This window comes from Electrona antarctica (assembly GCF_951216825.1).
Source record: "Electrona antarctica genome assembly, chromosome: 13".
In the NCBI taxonomy this organism is placed as follows: Eukaryota; Metazoa; Chordata; class Actinopteri; order Myctophiformes; family Myctophidae; genus Electrona; species Electrona antarctica.
In genome coordinates this window covers 14163765-14182993 of record NC_136794.1, presented here as the reverse complement: position 1 = coordinate 14182993, position 19229 = coordinate 14163765, and the positions used below count along the sequence as shown (strand labels likewise).

Sequence of the window (19229 nt, the reverse complement as noted above, 5' to 3'; positions counted from 1 at the left end):
ACTAGAGTATGACTACCGGTATTCACCAAAACATTCATTAGAATATGATGACATAGTTTAGGTTTGGACACTGCTCATAATTAAATAATTATTGGATAATGAATTGCGAAAACAACACTTTCCCAACTCCATGGAAACATGGAAAATTGCAATAACCTGTGGAACTGCAAGTCATTAAGTGAGTCTATCAGAGCAGTAAACATTGCTACTGTAGATCATTACTGTAAGTAAACTGTGAGTCTTACTCTATGAGAGCAGTAAACATTGCTACTGTAAGTCGTTAAAGTACACTGTGTCTATCAGAGCCGTAAACAATGCTATAGTAGGTCATTATACTGTGAGTCCATCAGAGCAGTACACACTGCAGTCTTCACTCTGCTGCTAACAAATACCAAAAAAGAAATCATAAAAAAAAAAAAAATGTGTTTGGACAAAATATCTATAGGCAAAACAATGAATGAGTGGCTAGAGTGCAAAACAGGCCCAACAAAAAAGAAGCTGTTTTCCCGCTTAGACCATTAGTCAATGTTACCTTGTTTATATAAAAAGTAAAATGTTTTCAAAGAGTACTGCTGTATAAACATTTTCAAAACGTTGAATAAATCCACACAAAGCTGTACAAATACAAGTTAGAGCATACTGGCTCAAAGTATCTGGAAGTAGGTACTACTCAGAAAGAAAGAAAAAGGAAAAAGAAGGTGAAGCGATACACGAGGCTGCTCGCTGGGCAGCAATGACAATAATGAATACTTCCTCTTCATTGATCAGTTAACCGATAGGGTCTTATTGACTGTTTAATCAATACATTGTTATAAAGACTTTTTTGTGTAGATATTCTATTGTGTTAATTGTTTCCATGGTGTTCCATGGAACCAATAAGCATGACTGATTTACGATTGAAACATGACTCATGACCCTGTTAAAATGGGTACGAGACACAGGACACAGTTCTGTCCCCAATCGTTTTGTAATTCTTTCATATGAATCTGTGGTTATCACTGTAATGAGAGAAGCCGATTTCATGTGTGATTTTCCACTCTGATGGAGCAATTAAACCTAATCCTTTTCAAAGAGGAGTTCTGACCTTCTGTGAAACAACACCGCGAGTTGAGTTGCGTCAATGACTGAAAAGAGCTGTGAACTGAGAGATGAATGCTATTTTTGCTATTATTGCTATTATTTTCAATTGGACACAGTGGAGGGAAAATGCAGAGCCAGCCTACCAGTCACTTTTAGAAATTCAACGGATAAAATCCATTATAAAGCAGGGTGATAACTCATCCCTGCATGCTAAAGAAAAACACAGTCCTACGTATACATACAGCCCAGTCTGGGATTAGAACTGGTCAATATTTTCATACATCATTTAAGATATTGTAACCTCACCAGCGGAAGTAGTGCATTATAATCTGTATGTTTGTTTATTTGATTAGCTGTCACAGCGATAACTCACAGTGCTCATTTGATTAAGCAGATGTTTTTTTTTATATAGAGTATATATATTCCATCAGAGGTCAAAGTCACAGCGCAAAGGTCAAAAATTTCCCCTACAGTATGCTTGTACAATGTACATACAGTATCATCTTTCTGAGTGCTTTTCAACGTTTTTCTACTTTTAATAGGGAGATGTCACTGGACAAGGGCTTCCATCACATGCTTTAGCGACATAATGAGAACTACATTTTGACAGATTTACAGGCTGTTTGACAGGACTGAAATGTTTTCTTCCCACTGGGACTTTAATGGCCAGAATACTAAACTAAACTAAGAAATGTCTGCAGAGTTACAACACATATAGCCGCGGTACCCAGGCTTTTATTTTCGTTCACGTTCGGCTCAAAAAATGAAAGCCTTTGGGAACAAGAGACTACTAGGGGTCTAGGGGAGTGGGAGTGAACTACAGTGCAGTGCAGAGGGGGCGTCGCTTTCCTACACTGATTTCTACCAGGGAGGCGAGGGGCGGAGGGGGGCAGGGGTGGGGGCTCAGATCGGTGAACCAATATTCTCCAGCGGTTGCTCCTTGCGCGCGCGCCCCTCTAGACCAGAAAGCAGGCTGGCTACAGGCTACAACAACACATATAACAGACGTAGGTTTGAACATGAAATAAATGGATAGGGAGAGAATGATGCAAGATAATTTTGAACGAGGAAAATGTAGAGAGCACAATGTAAGATCTTGATTATGGCCTCTGGGAAAATCATGGCGGGAAGTGGAAGAATGAATGAGGGAGCAGATTAAAATGGTGAAATTCGATAGTCGATACAGTTTGGAGAAATTAGTCTCACTCAGCTTCTCTGCAAACCTTTATTTTATCTCCCCAGCTCTATTTATTCTCCACACTGTCACTGACAACTTTTGGAATACTTATAGGCTACTGTAGAATGACCTCCTTTTCTGAGATAGTGCTTTTATCTTTACAAGTTCTATCTCAGTTGGCTACATCAAGTTCCTTCATTAAAATAGTTAAATCTTTTATTTTGTTTATTTTGCAGAACGTTGTCTGCTATTCTATTCGATTAGAAATGTGAACATAGATGGTGCAGTAGAGTGAAATGCAAAAGGCTTGAATTTCTACTTTAAGACTAGGACAAATGAAATGACATAATATGCAGTCCGTAATACTATTTTCTTGCTTTTTATTTAGATCACTGTACAGGGATCAGAGATCCCTGTACAGTGATCTAGAAAGAGATTGTAAATGTAATTACAGTGGTACATGCCCTCCCTTCATCAGCTAGTATTTATATTTGGCAGCGGTGGCCGAACGGATAGCGGCGCGGTCTAGATACCGGAAGGTTCCCAGTTCGAACCAGCCGTCCGACACGTTAAAATTACCACCGCTGAAATGCCCTTGAACAAGGCATCAACCACTACGATGAAATGTGTTCTATGAGCAGGGCCTGGCTGGAAACAAGTTCTTGAGCTTAGCCCAGATACCCTGGGTAAATATAGATTTCATTTCATTTCATTTCATCTCTCACTTGGAACTCATCGACTGACCACTGCTCTCCTCCAGTGTCATTCAGCATTCACGCGCTACGTGACAGACATACAGTAGTAAGAGTCAAGACTTCCATCCCTGCAGTGCCCCTTTTTGTTTCCAGCACCAGTCTAGGCCCAAGGCCGGCCCGGCTTGCCTCACTAATGAGTCCATTCGGTCCAAACGAGGGCCAGGGGTACCAAGACACGGGTTCATGGCCTCAGCTGTGTGAGACAGCAGGAGCTTAGAGGCTAGAATCCATTAGGCTCTGTGGTGGTTCCTCTGACCTGGCTGCAGAGAGCACCCCCCCCCCCCCCCCCCCCCCCCCCCCCCCCGCTGAAATGCAGGTCATCTCATTACCCCCCCACCGCTGACACTGAAGAGTAGACTAGAACTCAAGTTGTTCATCCGTTTAGGAGACAACAGGGAGGCAATGATGTATGAATTATTGAATTTTCTTTTTTTTTATTTTTTTTTTGAGCGAGACATGCTTATGGGAATTGAATTTGGTCTTTAGAGTGAGTTGATAAGCTGGGCACAGTGCTTTGTTCTGCAGATAAACTTCCTGTTGCTGGAAAATAAAATAAACAATACAAGTTTATTGGTCCCATTTGACTCTGTGAACCTTTAAAAGAGCATTCAGTGATTTGGGTGATTTGGAAAATCCCCCGGTCCGCACCGGTAACAAGATGTGCACATGCATACGCTCTACCGTGGGGGGGACACACACAACAGGCCAACAGCACGTGCAGGCCCGCCCCCACTCGATCATGATTGGAGGAAGGCCCCTCTCATCCTGATTGGATGACGGCTGTCTAACCTGATTGGATGAAGGCTGTCTAACCCTAGCCAAAAATGGAACCTAAGGTTTTTTGACCCCAGGGGTTAACTGAGGACACGGAGGAACTCCTTATATGGTCAGCACACACTAACCCTAACCCTATAGTAGGGAGGGTTATCAAATAATATGGTCTTTTAATTAAGTGAAATCACTGAATATACCTTTAAACCTGACATGAATTAACAACAGACATTCAGCGGCAGAGGTTGTTAACCAAACAATCCCTCAGACTCACCAAAATGTTTAGGTACTGATGATAAAAGGTATAATTGAATGCTAGACCCATGGTATCATCTTTTTTGTATGGACAAGATATATTATGTTTATCCAAATCCAATTCAAAGCTGTGGGTCAATAAGAAATGGTCTTGACATCAACGTCAGTTGCCTACATCGATTTTCTTCTTTGATGTGACTGTGCCATGGAATGTCAAAGACCCTTATTATATATTCATAAATGAGGCCCCATGAGAATTCACCATACACAAGCATCTCTCTCTTCAGCAGCAAGGGTCAGGAGAAGGGTCACTGAGTCCCTACAATATTATAACGTCCTTCACTAGCAGCATGCAGCTAAACCTGCTCATACACCCTCCATTCTTTAGTTTAGTGTAGGCCTACTCCTCTGGGAGCTGCCCAGTACACTCACCATTCTTTACTGTTCTCCTTTGGGAGCTGCCCCAGTACCCCCATCATTCTCTACTGCTCTACTTGCCACCAAACATCTTCACTGGAGCAGAACATCTTGGAACAGAATTAAAAACACTCGCCTTCGGTGTGCTGGAATTTCCACTTCATTGGCTCCCGGGCACACCATTTCTCCCTTCTGACACTAAATGAACAGCAGTTCAAACTAATTACTGGCCACAACTCTGAGCTGCAGAGAGGGCAGGAGGTAGATTAAAGATAGAGTAGAGGCAAGAGTACTGGAAGAAGAAGAAGAAAGTGGATCCTGGTTAGTCTGAAGGTGCTGGACTGATGCACTACAAACTGATGCAGGTCATTAACTAAGGGCTCCATTTTTGTCTCATCTTTCTAAAGCCACTATTTGGGGTTTTAGGAGTGGGGAAAGGGTGTTCCCCCACTAAAGTTGGTATTTTGGTTACCTGTCTAAATCCTTTAAACACCTCCGTTACCCGTTATATTATGCATAGGTGTGGTTTGGGCGTAATGAAACCATATTTAACCAATCACCAGTCTTGCCTTTAATAGATCCCTTAACCGTCGCCCGTTAGTGCTATATTGCTTCATAGCCGCAACCGCTGCCGCTGCACGGCATGACATTTAGTCGACTAAAACTAGACTAACACTAAAACATTCCAGGGGACTAAAATGTGACTAAAACTAAATTAAAACTATTCAAAGGACTATGACTAAAACTAAAATCAAATTTTGCTGCCAAAAACAACACTGGTGTAGATGGGTTTTATACTAGGCTATATAACTGGCTTGAGTAATGCAAGCACAGCTGAAAGTATAACTGCAAATGGTTCCATTAACAATACACTTTTGCTTGGTTCTATTTCTTCTCAGTAAATCCTCGTACTGACAGTAACTAACATGGTCTGTGCTGCAGGGGCCTGCCATTTGGTCCAACAGCCCATTATTCTGAAACCCCAATAGTCTGAAAAATGTTAGGTAGGGTGAAGGTTAGGGTTCGGAATAAAGAGCCGTCGGACTCGCTTGAGTAGCTTGGTCGGTAGAGTACTCCCTGTGGAGTCACAAGATTTTGGGTTCGATACCAGGCACTGCCAAATCAGCGTATGAGTCGCATCAATAAAACTCTGCCACATAGGTCCAGTCCAATGCCTGACTTCCCCTGCGTAACCAACTAAATGGTTTATTGAACATTTTGAACCGGACAGTTCTGATGATCCATCCTCCTGTATTTTCTCCTCTTGCTATTTTCCATCGTTCTCCATTTCCCTGCTTTTTCCACCTCCAGCAGCCTGGCCCCAGCTGTGCAGCAGCTACTATACAATTGTTCTGGTGTTATACATAAAAAATGTGCTCTACAATTGAGCTTTAATAGTCTCATACATTCAAATTCTGGTCTGCTGTCTATCCATCTGTTGGTGTTTTTATTATTGTAGTGCAACGCTTGGTTAGTGGCTTCCCAGCATGCGTCGGGCGCGCCTGTATGTGTTATTCTATTATTGTTATCGTGTTATTTCTTGGCTATAGTAATGTGCCGGGGGAGTTATGTGTCTATTGTGATTAATGTTATTGGTTTATGTTCATGTAATAATTTATTTTTTGTGTATGTGTTTACGGGTTGGACCATTGAGCTTTATGGGTGTCAGTGACCACATGTAATGTGCAGTGAGTACATTACCAAATTATGTGATATACTATACAGTAGGCTAGCATAATTTATACTCCATATTTTGACAACGTGTCACAGATATCTCTGCTTGAAGATCTCTTGTCCGTAAGTGACACCATTGTCATTGTGTGATGGAATGTAAATGAAGCTGCATAGTCTGTAAAGTTGTCATTGGCAATGATCCTCTCTCTTGATCAATGGATTATTGTGACACAGAAAGCTGGATGAGAAAAAGGCAAGCATGATTTATGTACACAGGTTTCCAGCCCATAACTCATAAATATAGGGGTCTGAAGGAACTTGGAACTTGTTCAGCACTCATCAGACTGCTTTAAAATGGGCTTCTTTCTTAGTTCTTCCACAGCTCGACAGGAAGCTCTGTGGAGTGCGTATGTCGTATTCCTACTGGATCATATGAACTTGGCAACGGCCTCTTCTGTGACGCACGCGAAACTGCCTCAACATTCGGTGGCGTGCAACGTTAAGCATTAGACTTCCCATCACAGCGCCTCGGGATCGAATCCCTCTTCTGTCGTTTTTGTATCCAATCTAAAATGTGTTTTTTAGGCATAGCTTTAGTCGCCCCCAGCGAAGTGGACCACTACAGCCCGTTAGGCAGTAGTTTACTAGTTTGGCAAAAAACAGGCACGAGTCGCAATGCCGACTCATCGCTGTTCGCGTTATGTACCAATAGGGACAGAATCATAACGTAAATTACCCCCCTTGCATGTAGAGTAAAGTCTACCGGTAGCATTCAAACAACTCATACAGGGTTTGTGTTGTTTTTTTAGTTTTAATTAGGTTTAATTTTGCACATATGAATCTGTAAGGTAGATTGCAAAGGGGAACCCTACAGATCTTAGTGACCCTATGGCCTTTCGTAAAGAATTCCCACTTGTACACCAGATCTCTCATAGTCATAATCAAAGTGTGGATCTTCGTGACACTGATTCGGTCCAGAACCAGATCTCAAAAACGACTACAGCGACACAACCTACACTACAGTATATATACATACAGTATACAGTATAGAGTTGTTTTAATCTTTAGAAGTGTTCCATATTACAACATATGTACAACTACACTGCTAATAGTACACATTAATCTGTGAGGGAGCTCTATGGAAACAATGTGAAAGGCCATTTCTGATGTAATTATATGATAAATTCCACTTACAGTTAGTTCATTGTCAGTTTCTTTGCCCTAAAGATATGAAAGTTGCTTATAACACAAGTGGCTGGATAAACTTTTAATTAAACTTTTTTTTTTAAATCTTCACACAAATATTGTGTTTTGACAGCAAAAATGTGCTCTGCTCCTTGCTGTAAGAAATGGAAATTGAAAACACAATACAAGTTTTCACAATACGTTTAAACTTGTGACAAAGGCAAAAGCACAATGAGGTTTATTTGTATCTATAGAGTTGGGACTTGACTTGTCATATATAAAAATAGACTTCAAGTAAAGATAAACTATACATTTACTTGATTGCTATCTTCTAGCCTTCAACTATCTTTAAAATGTATGTCTTCCTTGACTCTGCAAAGCAAGCATTCCTGGCTACCATAACAATGAAACCTCACTATTATGCAGAGGTCGTCTTAAAAATTTAAAACCTATTTGAATCATGAATGGTGTGTGGGGGGAGGGGGAGGGGGGATTGATTAAAAATACAGCTCCCTTCTCTTTGGGCGATTTTGTTAGACCATATCAGTTGTGTCAAATCTCAGGGACACTCCTCAACTTGCTGACTGTAATTAGTTCCCAGATTAATCCGCAATCACGTGGTCAAATTTGGCATTCTCCCACAGTGCCCATGAATAAAGGCTAGCAAGGATAATGAAATAATACTTGAATATCAATGAATGGCCCGAATCACTTTAGTCCCACGCTCCCTCGTGCAATTATTTCCTATTCACATTAATTATAGCTAACAGATGACACTAATGACTTTGAGAGGAAGCTGGCGATGGCAGCCTTGAAAGGGATCAATGCTGTTTTAAATGGGGTCGCAAGGCGTCAACAACTTGATCTCTGCGGGACATTCCAATTGGAAGTGGCACGACGCAGGCTGCGTCTTCAGCACGCCAGTAAACTGTGCCAATTTCTCATCGGTGGAAAATGCCACAGGTGCCCGTGCTTATGTCCAACGGCATCATTTGGGGTTCCAGGGGATACAAATTGCCACCCCCTTAGCTTATGCTGTTCTTTTGTGCGGATTTTCTCCATCTCAGAATGTTTTATGTATTTTATTTAATGTATATAATTTCCCATATAACATAACCAATTTCTGTGGCTTGAAGCTACTATAGCTTCGTCCGGAGACCCCCAGGGGTCCTTGAGGGGGTTCCAGTTCAATAAATAAATAATTTTCCTGGGAGCAGTGAAACAGTGTGCGGACATTCCTTCCTTTTCACGGTTCCAGGGGGTCCCCAGCAAAATGATATGATATAGTACTTTATTGTCAGTTCACACTGAAATGTGTCTTGCGACACAGCAGCCATGTATGCAGAACACATATACACACATTTGACATGACACAAAGAACAGAACAATATGCATAAAGACAAGAGCAATGTCCATCGCTCAGATTACCCCATGGCTACAACTCCTGATTAAGCCTCAAAGTCGACTGGTGGGCAAAGGACCTCTTTAGTCTGACCTTATTGTATGCTGGGACACCATATTATCTCCTTCCTGAAGGTAGCAACCTATATTCTCACTAGCCATAACACACTAGCCATAACACATGGCTAGTGTTTGAGGTGATTTTCAGATGGGGGTCGACCGCCAACTATATATCAATTTGGGATTCTTGACATGAAAACGTTTGAGAACCACTGATCTAGAACAGTCTGCATTGGGAGCGGGATCCCGCGGTACACGCAGCATCCAACACAAAGGTTGCGGGCGCGGGTGGTATTTACCTGCAGTCGAGAACAGGCGGTCAAGATCAAACCAGCATCCTCAATCCTGCATCCTCCCACAATTAACCAGATACAGAGCTTTTACACTTTTAGCAATAAGCTATGAACATGTCTGAGGAGAATGTCATTTCCCCTACTGTGCTGGACATCGCAGTGGAGTCTATCTCTCTCTCTCGTCTCCACCACACCCTGTGCGCTCGTCGCAGTGTCCGTGTCACAATAAAATATATAGGCCTACCTATAATATATGTCCCGTCGCAATCTAAACACTTTCCCTCTATCTGTGAGCAACTCCTCACAAATAAACAAACAACCCCTCTCTCGTGCACGCCTGCTCAATCTCATTCTGTTTGGGTAAATGTAATGTTTTTCGATCTCAATGAAAGACGTGAGTCACTACTTTCATTGAGGGGAAAAGTGTGTTACCGCGATAGTTATTGGCAGTTGAATATAACTTGTTTTCACAAAAAACGGAACAGAAAACAGAGAAAATTGTATTTTTATAAATCCTATAATACTATAGATTGTAAGTAGACTGTAGACTGAAGCTATAGATTCACTCACATGTTGCGGAAGAGCGCCCTCTCTCGTAAACACTGAAAACTCCAAATGACGTATACTACATATATAGGCGGTTTAGTGTTGGATTTGAAATGATGTACAGTATATATGCATGTCAATGGCAGTCAATGGATGGTTGAATGAATGAACATTCCCTGGTATCCTGCCCTTGTGGTATATCCTGAGTTCAGCTGTTTTACGTAGTTTTTGCCAATTTCAAGTAGAAATTAAGACTCATCTTTTGTCATCTCAAGAGCTGACAAAAGGTGTTACTAGTGACAAACAGGCACAGCAATTGCCACAGTTCCACTGGCACTGTCAGAAAGCTGTTGTCTTGTGTACATTATAATATGTCAAACGTTTTTGGCCGTGCACCTCCTGTTACCTCCTGAACTAGCTGATGCACCCCCCAACGCTAAGTCTCGTTGTATTTGGCCGAAAATTATACATTTTTAATATGATTATGGCAAATCACAGAATGTCACTGTATTGAGAGACATGCAGCTGCTGTATACTCCCGCAGCTGCATACATCTCCTTACAACTAGTGTTTTACCAGATTTTGACGTTTGTGCTAAATAACACCATCAAACCGCCATTACCCTTTTCATGTCCCACCCCCTAGAATTTGTTCGCGCACCACAAGGGGTGCACGCACCGCAGTTTGTGAACCCCGACACTTAAGGACATGCATGCAGGCATTGGTTCTGGTTAGGATCCCACATGGATCATAGGATAATATAACCATTTAGAGAAACAGCATACAGTGTACAATGGAAACAAGACCCCTACGGCTTTTTGTGTTATCCTTTTAGCATAACCCTTGACTGTTCTGTACTGTTAAGTTGTTAACTAACTTGTTAATGTATTCAATCGATATATATCAAAGTGCAAAGGACAATGTCAACCGTCCATATCCTTCAATATGAGGAAATCAGTATGAAGGGAGTATTATGCGTATAAATAGTGTCATTACATGGTTCAGCCTTAATGTTCTGTCACAAGACACAGTACAAGCTCACAATGCGTAGCATCCGCAGCACGTTGGGAGCTTCTAGGTCTGCTATTTTTTGGCATGCAGTGCCGTCATGACCAAGCATGAATCAGGCAGCAAAGCAGTTTCTAGGTTTCCAGGTCTAATGTTAAAACGATGATTCTCAAAAACACAGAATTTTATGTCTGCTTGCAGGGACCCAGACAACTGCTAGTTTTCTATTATTAAAAGGTAGCTAATTGCATTCTCCTGGTCTAAGATAGAATTAATATGTGAAGTTGACAACCACTGCTCTAAAAGAGAATAAGCTTAAGCTGGCTGGTTTCTGAAATGTAATCATGACATTACCTGCAGGCAAAGGGAAAACTGACTAGGAACATTATAAACCAGGACCACCCTGACCGGCCGAGTGGAAAATGTCATTCTTCTCCTCAATTAGCCTTTAGATGGAAAGAGACAGCGATGTATCCACCGTATTGATTCTTTGAGATCTGTGACAAATATAAATGGAGAGCTAGGCGGGCTCCCTCCCAGTTTGTGTTGAGGCAGGCATATTGTGGATGAACACACAAGTGCTCCACTCAAAATGACGTGTGTGAGAAATGCTGAATGGCTGGATCACCACTGATACTGACATAATAATAATATTATTCTGTGAATAAGCATTTCCCTTGGCTACTGTCTTGCACTATATCACATAATCAAGATTATTTGATTTGACATACTCTGTCTGTTAATTTAAACATGAAGAGAGCAAATAGACTCTTATGCCCGAGTTATACTTTGTTATATGATGGAGTCATGTGTTGAAAATCTAACCTGAGCTCACACAAAGCTCACACAAAGCAATGGATGTTGTGAGCTTATAGATCTGCAATTTTCAGCACGTGACTACCTGTACATTGTATGCCGATGTATAAATCCGCCATTGTCTCCACACAAGTCCAAACCCATTGTCTCCACACAAGTCCAAACCCATTGTCTCCACACAAGTCCAAACTCATACAGCGTACACCAGCCTCCAATAGCCATTTTACGAGCAAAACAACTATTCAGCACCATCTTACAAATTAACTATTCATATCGATTGGTTATTTTATTAGACAATAAAAATGCAAACAGTACATGGTACAGTCAAAGCACATTGGTCAAAAAGGATAGCACCGAAGAAAGACATTGCGGTCTTGTTTCCATTCGGGTCCCATGCATTCATTCACAAACACAACAATGACAATAATCGAGATATCTCAAAAACATGATAACTATGTACAGGTCGAAGTACAAATAAATCAAAATACAAATAAATCAATCAGAGGGGGGTATAGGGAGGTTGGGCAGTCACCTTCTCTCCTTTTGACCAATCAGAGGGGGGTATAGGGAGGTTGGGCAGTCACCTTCTCTCCTTTTGACCCGCTGACTTTGATAGGTGAATTTTCAGACTGGTTTTAAAGGATGCCAGTGATTTGCTTGTTTTGAGGGAAGTGGCAGGGCATTCCACACCTGAGTGGCAGTGCTGTGGAAATTGTTTTACCCATATTTGTTCTATATGTGGGTGGCACCAGATCATTATTTATGCTCCCTCTAGTGTTGTGGCTGTGAGAGTTGCTCACCTTTGTGATATATGGGCTGAATAAGTGCTCCAGCTAATGTCCTGAGAGCCCTCTTGTTAACAAAGGAGGGGATTCGCCCCAAGAATATTTTCCTTTGATTAACTTTTTTGATCGCCCTTGTTGCCATGCCTTCACCTGTCAGCTTATTGTCCAGGATACAGCCCAGATATGTTAGCCTGGCTAATAAGCCAGACTCAAATCACACTGTCGTGTGGTATTTGAGTCTGGAGATGCTGTGTATGGATCTTGTTTCCTGGGGGGCGGGTTCAAACATTTTCTCTTTGACGCAATTGGTCAGAGCTACTGTCAGTCAAAGGTCTCAAGCATTGAACGTCACTGTACCAAAGCCCGCCCATATTGCATACCGTGTCCCGATTGGCCACACCAGTTCTCTGGTGTAGGAAATGGGCGTACAATTGAGCCTCTCCAGACCGTAATCCGCCGGCAGGCACATTTTTTTTTGCCAACGGCTGATTCGGTCTGGCTTATTTACCAGGCTACAGATATGTAACCTCTACTTTGCTAGATATTACAATGTCGTCAACTCTGACATTGAAATCATTTACCCTACTAAGGGAGTGGATGGATTCTGTTAGAGAGACTGCGGCACTACACTGTTCTCTCTACATTCGACGTGTGCTATTCTTTAACTTATTGTAAGTTGTTCTCAATGAGAGAGTTAGCTAATTTCCTGAATTGTTGTAATTGTAATTTGTTTAATTCTTGTTTGCTGACAATATCACATTATGATTTGGTGCGTTCCAGGAGGGGCAGCGGAATGGAAAGGCAGGCGTTCCTGCAGGGAGATGGCCCAGCCTCCTCAGTCTAACGTGCCCTCGCAGCAGCTGCAGTGGTAGTGGCAGCGAGGCATCATTGTCAAGTGCTGGGAGCGAGTACTCCAGTGGCTCACACACTTGGGCAGAGGGACGCGGCTCTTCTAAACAGGTGTGGGTTTTTTTTATCCACCTGTGGTAAATAATGATAATCTAATAATTATAATAATCACCATGTCAACTCCATGCAAAGCTACAGCTTAAAATGCCAATGCCAAAAACTATTTGGCATTAAAAAAAAAAAAAACATAATAATAATTCTAATAAGGAAATAGATCTGCATGGATTAATGCCATGTCATGACTTGTGAATTTCTTGTCACTCACAGTGTGCAATAAGCCGGGAGAAGAGGATGAGTGCTGGGTCTATGTCAGCCAATCACTCGGTTCCTGTCGAGCAGCTTGATCTGGGTTGGAAGGAAGGCCACATCCTGAGGGGTCTAAAGCGGCTCCAGATGCGCAGCCCCAAGGAGCAGTCCTCACTTGCTTCTGGCCCACATTACAAAGACTGCATGACCTCCAACGAAGGCATATACTCTCTTGGAGTTAAGTGTGCTCCGCAGGCGACTGTCCCCAAACAGGCATGCACTGCAGGCAAACCTTTCAAGGCGGGAGCAGGGGGTACTGCCCTCGGTTCAGACTCCGATGATGCAGATGACGAATCGCCAAAGTCTAAGGAATGCTGTGATCAGCCTACAGAAGAGAGTCTTGGCTTGGAGCAATCAGATGTCCCAACCTTGGGTGAAGTGGTGGATGTTGAAACGAATCCTAATGACCACTGTCTTCAAAACGACCCTTTAAAACTTACAGGGAATCATGGACACTTTCTGTCACCTCTCCCGGACAACTTCTTGTTTGAGGGCCCCAATCTGAGACCTGGCATCAGCCCAACAGGGAGCCCCACCGACACAGTGACGTTAAACGGCAAAGAAACGGCAGAAAGAGACACGTCGTCAGGCTTGCAGAAGTTGAGTGACAGAAACAACAACCAGGAAAGGTCCACTGACCGCAAATCCAGGCTTGATTATGTCCGAAGACAACAGAACAGAACAGTCGCCAAGCAACTCGAAGCAGATGTGAACTCATCACTTCAACACGCTATAACAAGAGCACTGAGCAGTGAAGCGAGACAGCGTAGCTCTTCAATGGACACTCCGCATTGCAGAGACCAAGCAAGTCAAGCCAGTGACGAAGGCAAGGATCGCACCATCTTGGAATCCCCGCAGAAGAAACTTAAACCTCAGGCCTGTGACTCAGCGAGGAAGGCTTTCATCCTCCGGAGTAAGAGTGCAGATGGAGGGCCAGAACAACTCAAGCAGTTACATTCTCCCCTCCACCAGAAACTTATCAAGGTCCACAGGTCCAAAGGGCAGTCTAATCCCCCGGGACACAGCACTCCCAGCACAAAATCTAACCTCAGTAAGACTCCTGGTACAGGCAAGGGAGCGTTTCATAAAGTTGAGAAAGGTGAGAATCATCCTGTGAAAAGAACTGCAGGTTCTCTTGAGAGTGTGGGGCAAATTTCTCCGCTCTCATCACCAGTGAAACCCTCAAAGGCAATTAAGCCTCCAGGGCTAAGTGATTGCCCTAAGAGCCCAACTAAATCACCTTTGCATGTCTCCAAACTTCCATCAAGTAATAAATCTGGTGATGTCCAAGAAAGGCCCAGCTCTAGTAATTTATCCTGCTCTCCACTTAAACAACGGCGACAGGAACAGCACCCTGACTTGTCCAATTCGGAACACCGGTCCCCATCCCCACCCCTTCCACCCGGCCGAACCACATCACTACTCATTAGACCTGATTCTTTACCTAAAGCTCAAAAACCCATGATTCAACCACAAACCTCCACCACTGGGAAAACAAGCAGCAGCAAGCCTCAATTGGCATTACAGATGCAATCTCAAGTCTGTGATACTCGCCATATGGCCATACAAATGGGTGCTGACGTTATTAAGTCACCTAAACGTGTCTCTGCCAATGTTTACAATTTGCAATCACCCAGGTTAGCACCTGTAACCTCTGTCCCAATTCAAGAATCTGAAGATGCAGATCCAATGCAGTCATCTAACAACTGTACTGCATGCCCTAATGAAAACGGTGTCGTATTTATGGTGCCGAATCAGAACATGATGTCAGTATCGCAACAGAGTATTTGTGAGTCAACAGTTTCAGAGGTCTTGCCTCAGGCGTCCTCTAATATTCACTACCAAAGCATAGGCAACAATCCTCAGAGCTCCAACTCAAGAGTGTTGATAACAATTCTACCAGGGAATGCTAAGCCCCTTGAGACAAACACAGGCCAGGGGACCAGTACATTCCTAGTTCTGGGAAGACATAACAAAGGTGATGCAAACTCTGTTTCCAAAAGTCTTCAGGCATTTGAGACCTTCAGTTGTGATCCCCATGGTCCTCAGGTGATGCGTGGCATCAGTGAAACTGGCACCAAGGATAAAATCCGGCGAAAGATTGAGACCCGTTGTAGTTCACTGGGTTCTGAGCCCTCAGTCCTACCTCCTGCAGCAGACAGTGGTGTGATGCTGGACTGGGGCTTTGATGAGGAAGGTTGGCTGTTCAAACGGTCTGTGTCCGTCTCAACCAGACCTCCTCTTAAACCAGTCATGGGCATGAACGGGGCTAAGGCTCGCAGCCAGAGCTTTGGTGCACGATACATGGACCGGCCAAACTTCAACCGATATGGAAAGGGCCGCACCCAGATCAAAACTCACTCAGGAAGCTCATTGAACTCTCTAGGCGACGTCTTCCCTGGAAGTATGAGTTGCTCCAGCAGTTATCACTGTCCAATGAACCGCTCCCTTTTGAACAACTTTCTAATTGAGGAGGGCTTGCAAATCCCATCACTTTTGGCATCCTCAAGTGAAAGGCTCCAAAGTCTAAAACAACAACGAGAGCAAGTCAGGCGTCTTCAGATTGAGCAACAGTTCTCAAGCGCCTTCGGGGAGCCAGTGTCTGAGGAGCCGGAGAGACAGAGTGCTATAACCACCATTGAGGAGAAGGTGATGCTTGGAATAGAGGAGAACCTGCACAAGTCTCAGGAACAGGAGAAGAACAGTGAGGCAAAGCAGAAATCTGGCTCGTCCTTGGCAAACTGGTTTGGTTTCCGTAAAAGTAAACTTCCTGCTCCAAGTGCCAAAAAGACTGATCCGCCTAAAGTCAAAGAAGAGAAGAAGGAGCAAAAGATCACATCCCTTCTGGGGGGAAAGCAGACCAAGTGTGATAAAAAGAAGGAGAGAAGGAAAAGTGATGGAAAAGACTGGTAAGGAATTTAAGATGAACAAGGTGATGTGTTAACAGAAATGGATAGGACAGCTAAGAAACCAGGAGTATGGAATCAGAAATTTTAATTAATAATTGAAAGTACATTTTCAGGAGAGAACAAAATGTTTCAACATTTATCCAAGAGCAAAAACCTTACTTATGATGACACATTATATTGTAATAAACCCTCTTGCTCATAGCACATGAACTGTAAAGTTGCTTTTGGGCTAAATGTTTCCTGTTTCACTTTTGTATTCAAAAGCTGCTTCAGGGAAACAATCTTTGTAAACTCTTTACTAAAGCATCTCAGTCATCACATCACAAATGCATGAAACGTAACAAGTTTGCCTTTGAGAGATATTGAGCTCATGATTTTCATACTCGTTCTGCCCATGAAGTGATTTACAACCATGCTTAACCATGCTCATTTTTATCAAGTGCTCTTAGATATGTATCACTCCTCTAAGCCCTGTGAGTAGCGGAGACACATCTCATACAGACACATCAAAGCTAGCTTTTCCAGGTAGAATGTAATTCATCAAGTGGAGCACCGGGGGCATGTTCACAGTCAATATATGAGGGAATCTCAGATTATTGTGGGTTTTGTTGAAGAACTGTTCTCTTTTAGCTCTGTGGGGAGGAGAGAGGCCCATGATGCCGTGCGTTCCTGTATCTCAATGCCATGTCCTGGAATGTCTTTGAATGACCAACAAGGACCTATTGACATCTGTGGGGACCCAAAGGTAAAGGTAGATCACCATACCCAATTTGACTATATTCTCTCTCTCTCTCACACACACACACACACACACACACACACACACACACACACAACGCCGTAACAATGAGCTGCACATCAATGTTATAATACTGGAAATCTGGAACAATAACAAACTCACAGTCACAACCAGCCATATTTTCTTATACAACACGAAAGCACGCAAAAAATAAGTGGAACACACTCAGGATTCAAAAGGCTTTGTCACATCCAGCCAAGCTGCACGGGGAGTGGGGACTAAACACACACATACACGTCGCACACACACACACTCTTTATTTTGGGCAGCGGTGGCCTAAGGGTTAGAGGAGCGCCCTTGTTGCCGAAAGGTTGCCGGTTCGATTCCCCGGACGGGCAGGAAAAATCTGGGTCGGGAAGTGATTGGTCATTACTCACCCAACACCGCTGAAGTGCCCTTGAGAAAAGCACTGAACACCCAACTGCTCCGGTAGAGCTGCTTAGTGGCAAACAGTATAAGACTGTGGTTGTACTGGTAAGGTTTTAATGTGTGTGTCTGTGTTTCTATGTGCAGGGCGTTGCTGAAAATGAGCACTTGTGCTCAGCTACTACCCTGGGTAAATAAAAAATCACACCCGTGTGAAATGAGTGGTGCAACTCCCCTCTCTCTCTCTAAACATCGGGACATAGTCACATAGGGACATTGCTGTTCCTTGGAGTGGTTGCACCACTCAAAAATAAATAAAAAACACACATACACTCACACACACAACTCTGCAGTGCACAACCAAGCCCAGGCGGGGGCACTGAATTTGAGACTCGAACAGCCATAGCCTATAAAGTGTAACGATCAATCATCAATAAGCCGCATCGCATGTATATAAATATATACAAATTTATATCATGGCTGATCATACCATGGTCGACGCTTTGTTACAATGCCAAGCTTTTCTTGAAAAGTTCTTCTTGAAAAAGGCTTTGCCTGTAAATCCACCACCAAATCTGTTTCTTCTCCTCCTCCAGCCATTTTCTGCGTTTGTTTGTGAGTTAAATCTGTTAATTTAGCGAGCTCAATCAACCCATAGACGGAAGCTTACAAACTCGCAGAAAGAAGTTTGAAAAACCGGTTCTCTTTTTCTTATTGGACATTTTCTTCTCATTGGAGGCAGCGTGTCCAGCCTGTCTGAGTGAGAGACAGGCAGTGTCTGAAATAAATACAATATTTTTGTGAAAAATAAACAACCGACGTATCGGCAACAACGTGGCTACGTAACAGGTGACGTTATGAAATACGAGTCTGCTGCCTGCTGGGCAGACTGAGTAGCGAGAGTGACAACAGATTCACGGAACGCAGCGAAGCAGGCTGGAACCCAAGCTATCAATAATCTGCCTCCCACAGTACTCCATGTAGGTAGGCCTATACTCCAAGTCTTAGTTTACATCTGTGTGTGTGGGTGTTGTTCCACCCGCCTGAACCCCTGATACAGTATTTCACAAGGTAACTGGAAAATTGGGCCCCTGAGGATTTACATAAGGCCCAATATTTCCACACATTTCTACAAATTGCTACAAAACCTAATTGTCATTTTTGGGATAAACAAGAAGTTGAAGGGTAAATTTAGGTCTGATAATGATGTAAAATAATGTGTACTTTACATTATATCCAACCATTTTCCAAAGCATACATTTATTCACCTGCATAATGTTGAGGTGCCCACAAGGTGTAGGTGCCCACTGGACCTGTATCCTTAACAAATACTAATTTGGGCCCCTCCTAAAAGACAGAGGAGAGGACCAACTAACTACTGTAAGGATTTAATAGTCGGTTCAATAATTACTCAAGTTATTAACTAATTAATGCAATTGAGAATGAACCAAAACCAAAATAGCATCCTTATATTGACACAGTAAATAATTTAAAGCGGCACTAGTCATCTTTGCCAAAGTAAGCACTTCCACTTTTAACCCTATTTAGTGCCAGTATGCACATTAGTCATATCTCTATACAGTTCATAGAGAAAAGCAACTGCTTTGTTCAGTGACTTCAGTCAGCCAGATCCTATCTTTAATGCAGTTTAGTTGTACATGCTGTGCGCAAATGGGAGAGTTATAGTCTAGACAGGTTTATTGCATTAGAGGTTATT

General features: G+C 42.8%; 1 protein-coding gene across 1 annotated transcript in view; it reads left to right on the top strand.

Moving 5' to 3' along the window:
- Nucleotides 1-19229, top strand: part of LOC306934742 (nck-associated protein 5-like) — a 45147-nt gene that overhangs the window by 18941 nt on the left and 6977 nt on the right. The window contains exons 6-8 of the mRNA XM_079517491.1: nucleotides 13004-13183; nucleotides 13400-16347; nucleotides 16978-17092. Of these exons, the coding sequence (XP_079373617.1) occupies nucleotides 13004-13183; nucleotides 13400-16347; nucleotides 16978-17092 (3243 nt within the window). The remainder of the gene's footprint in view (nucleotides 1-13003; nucleotides 13184-13399; nucleotides 16348-16977; nucleotides 17093-19229) is intronic.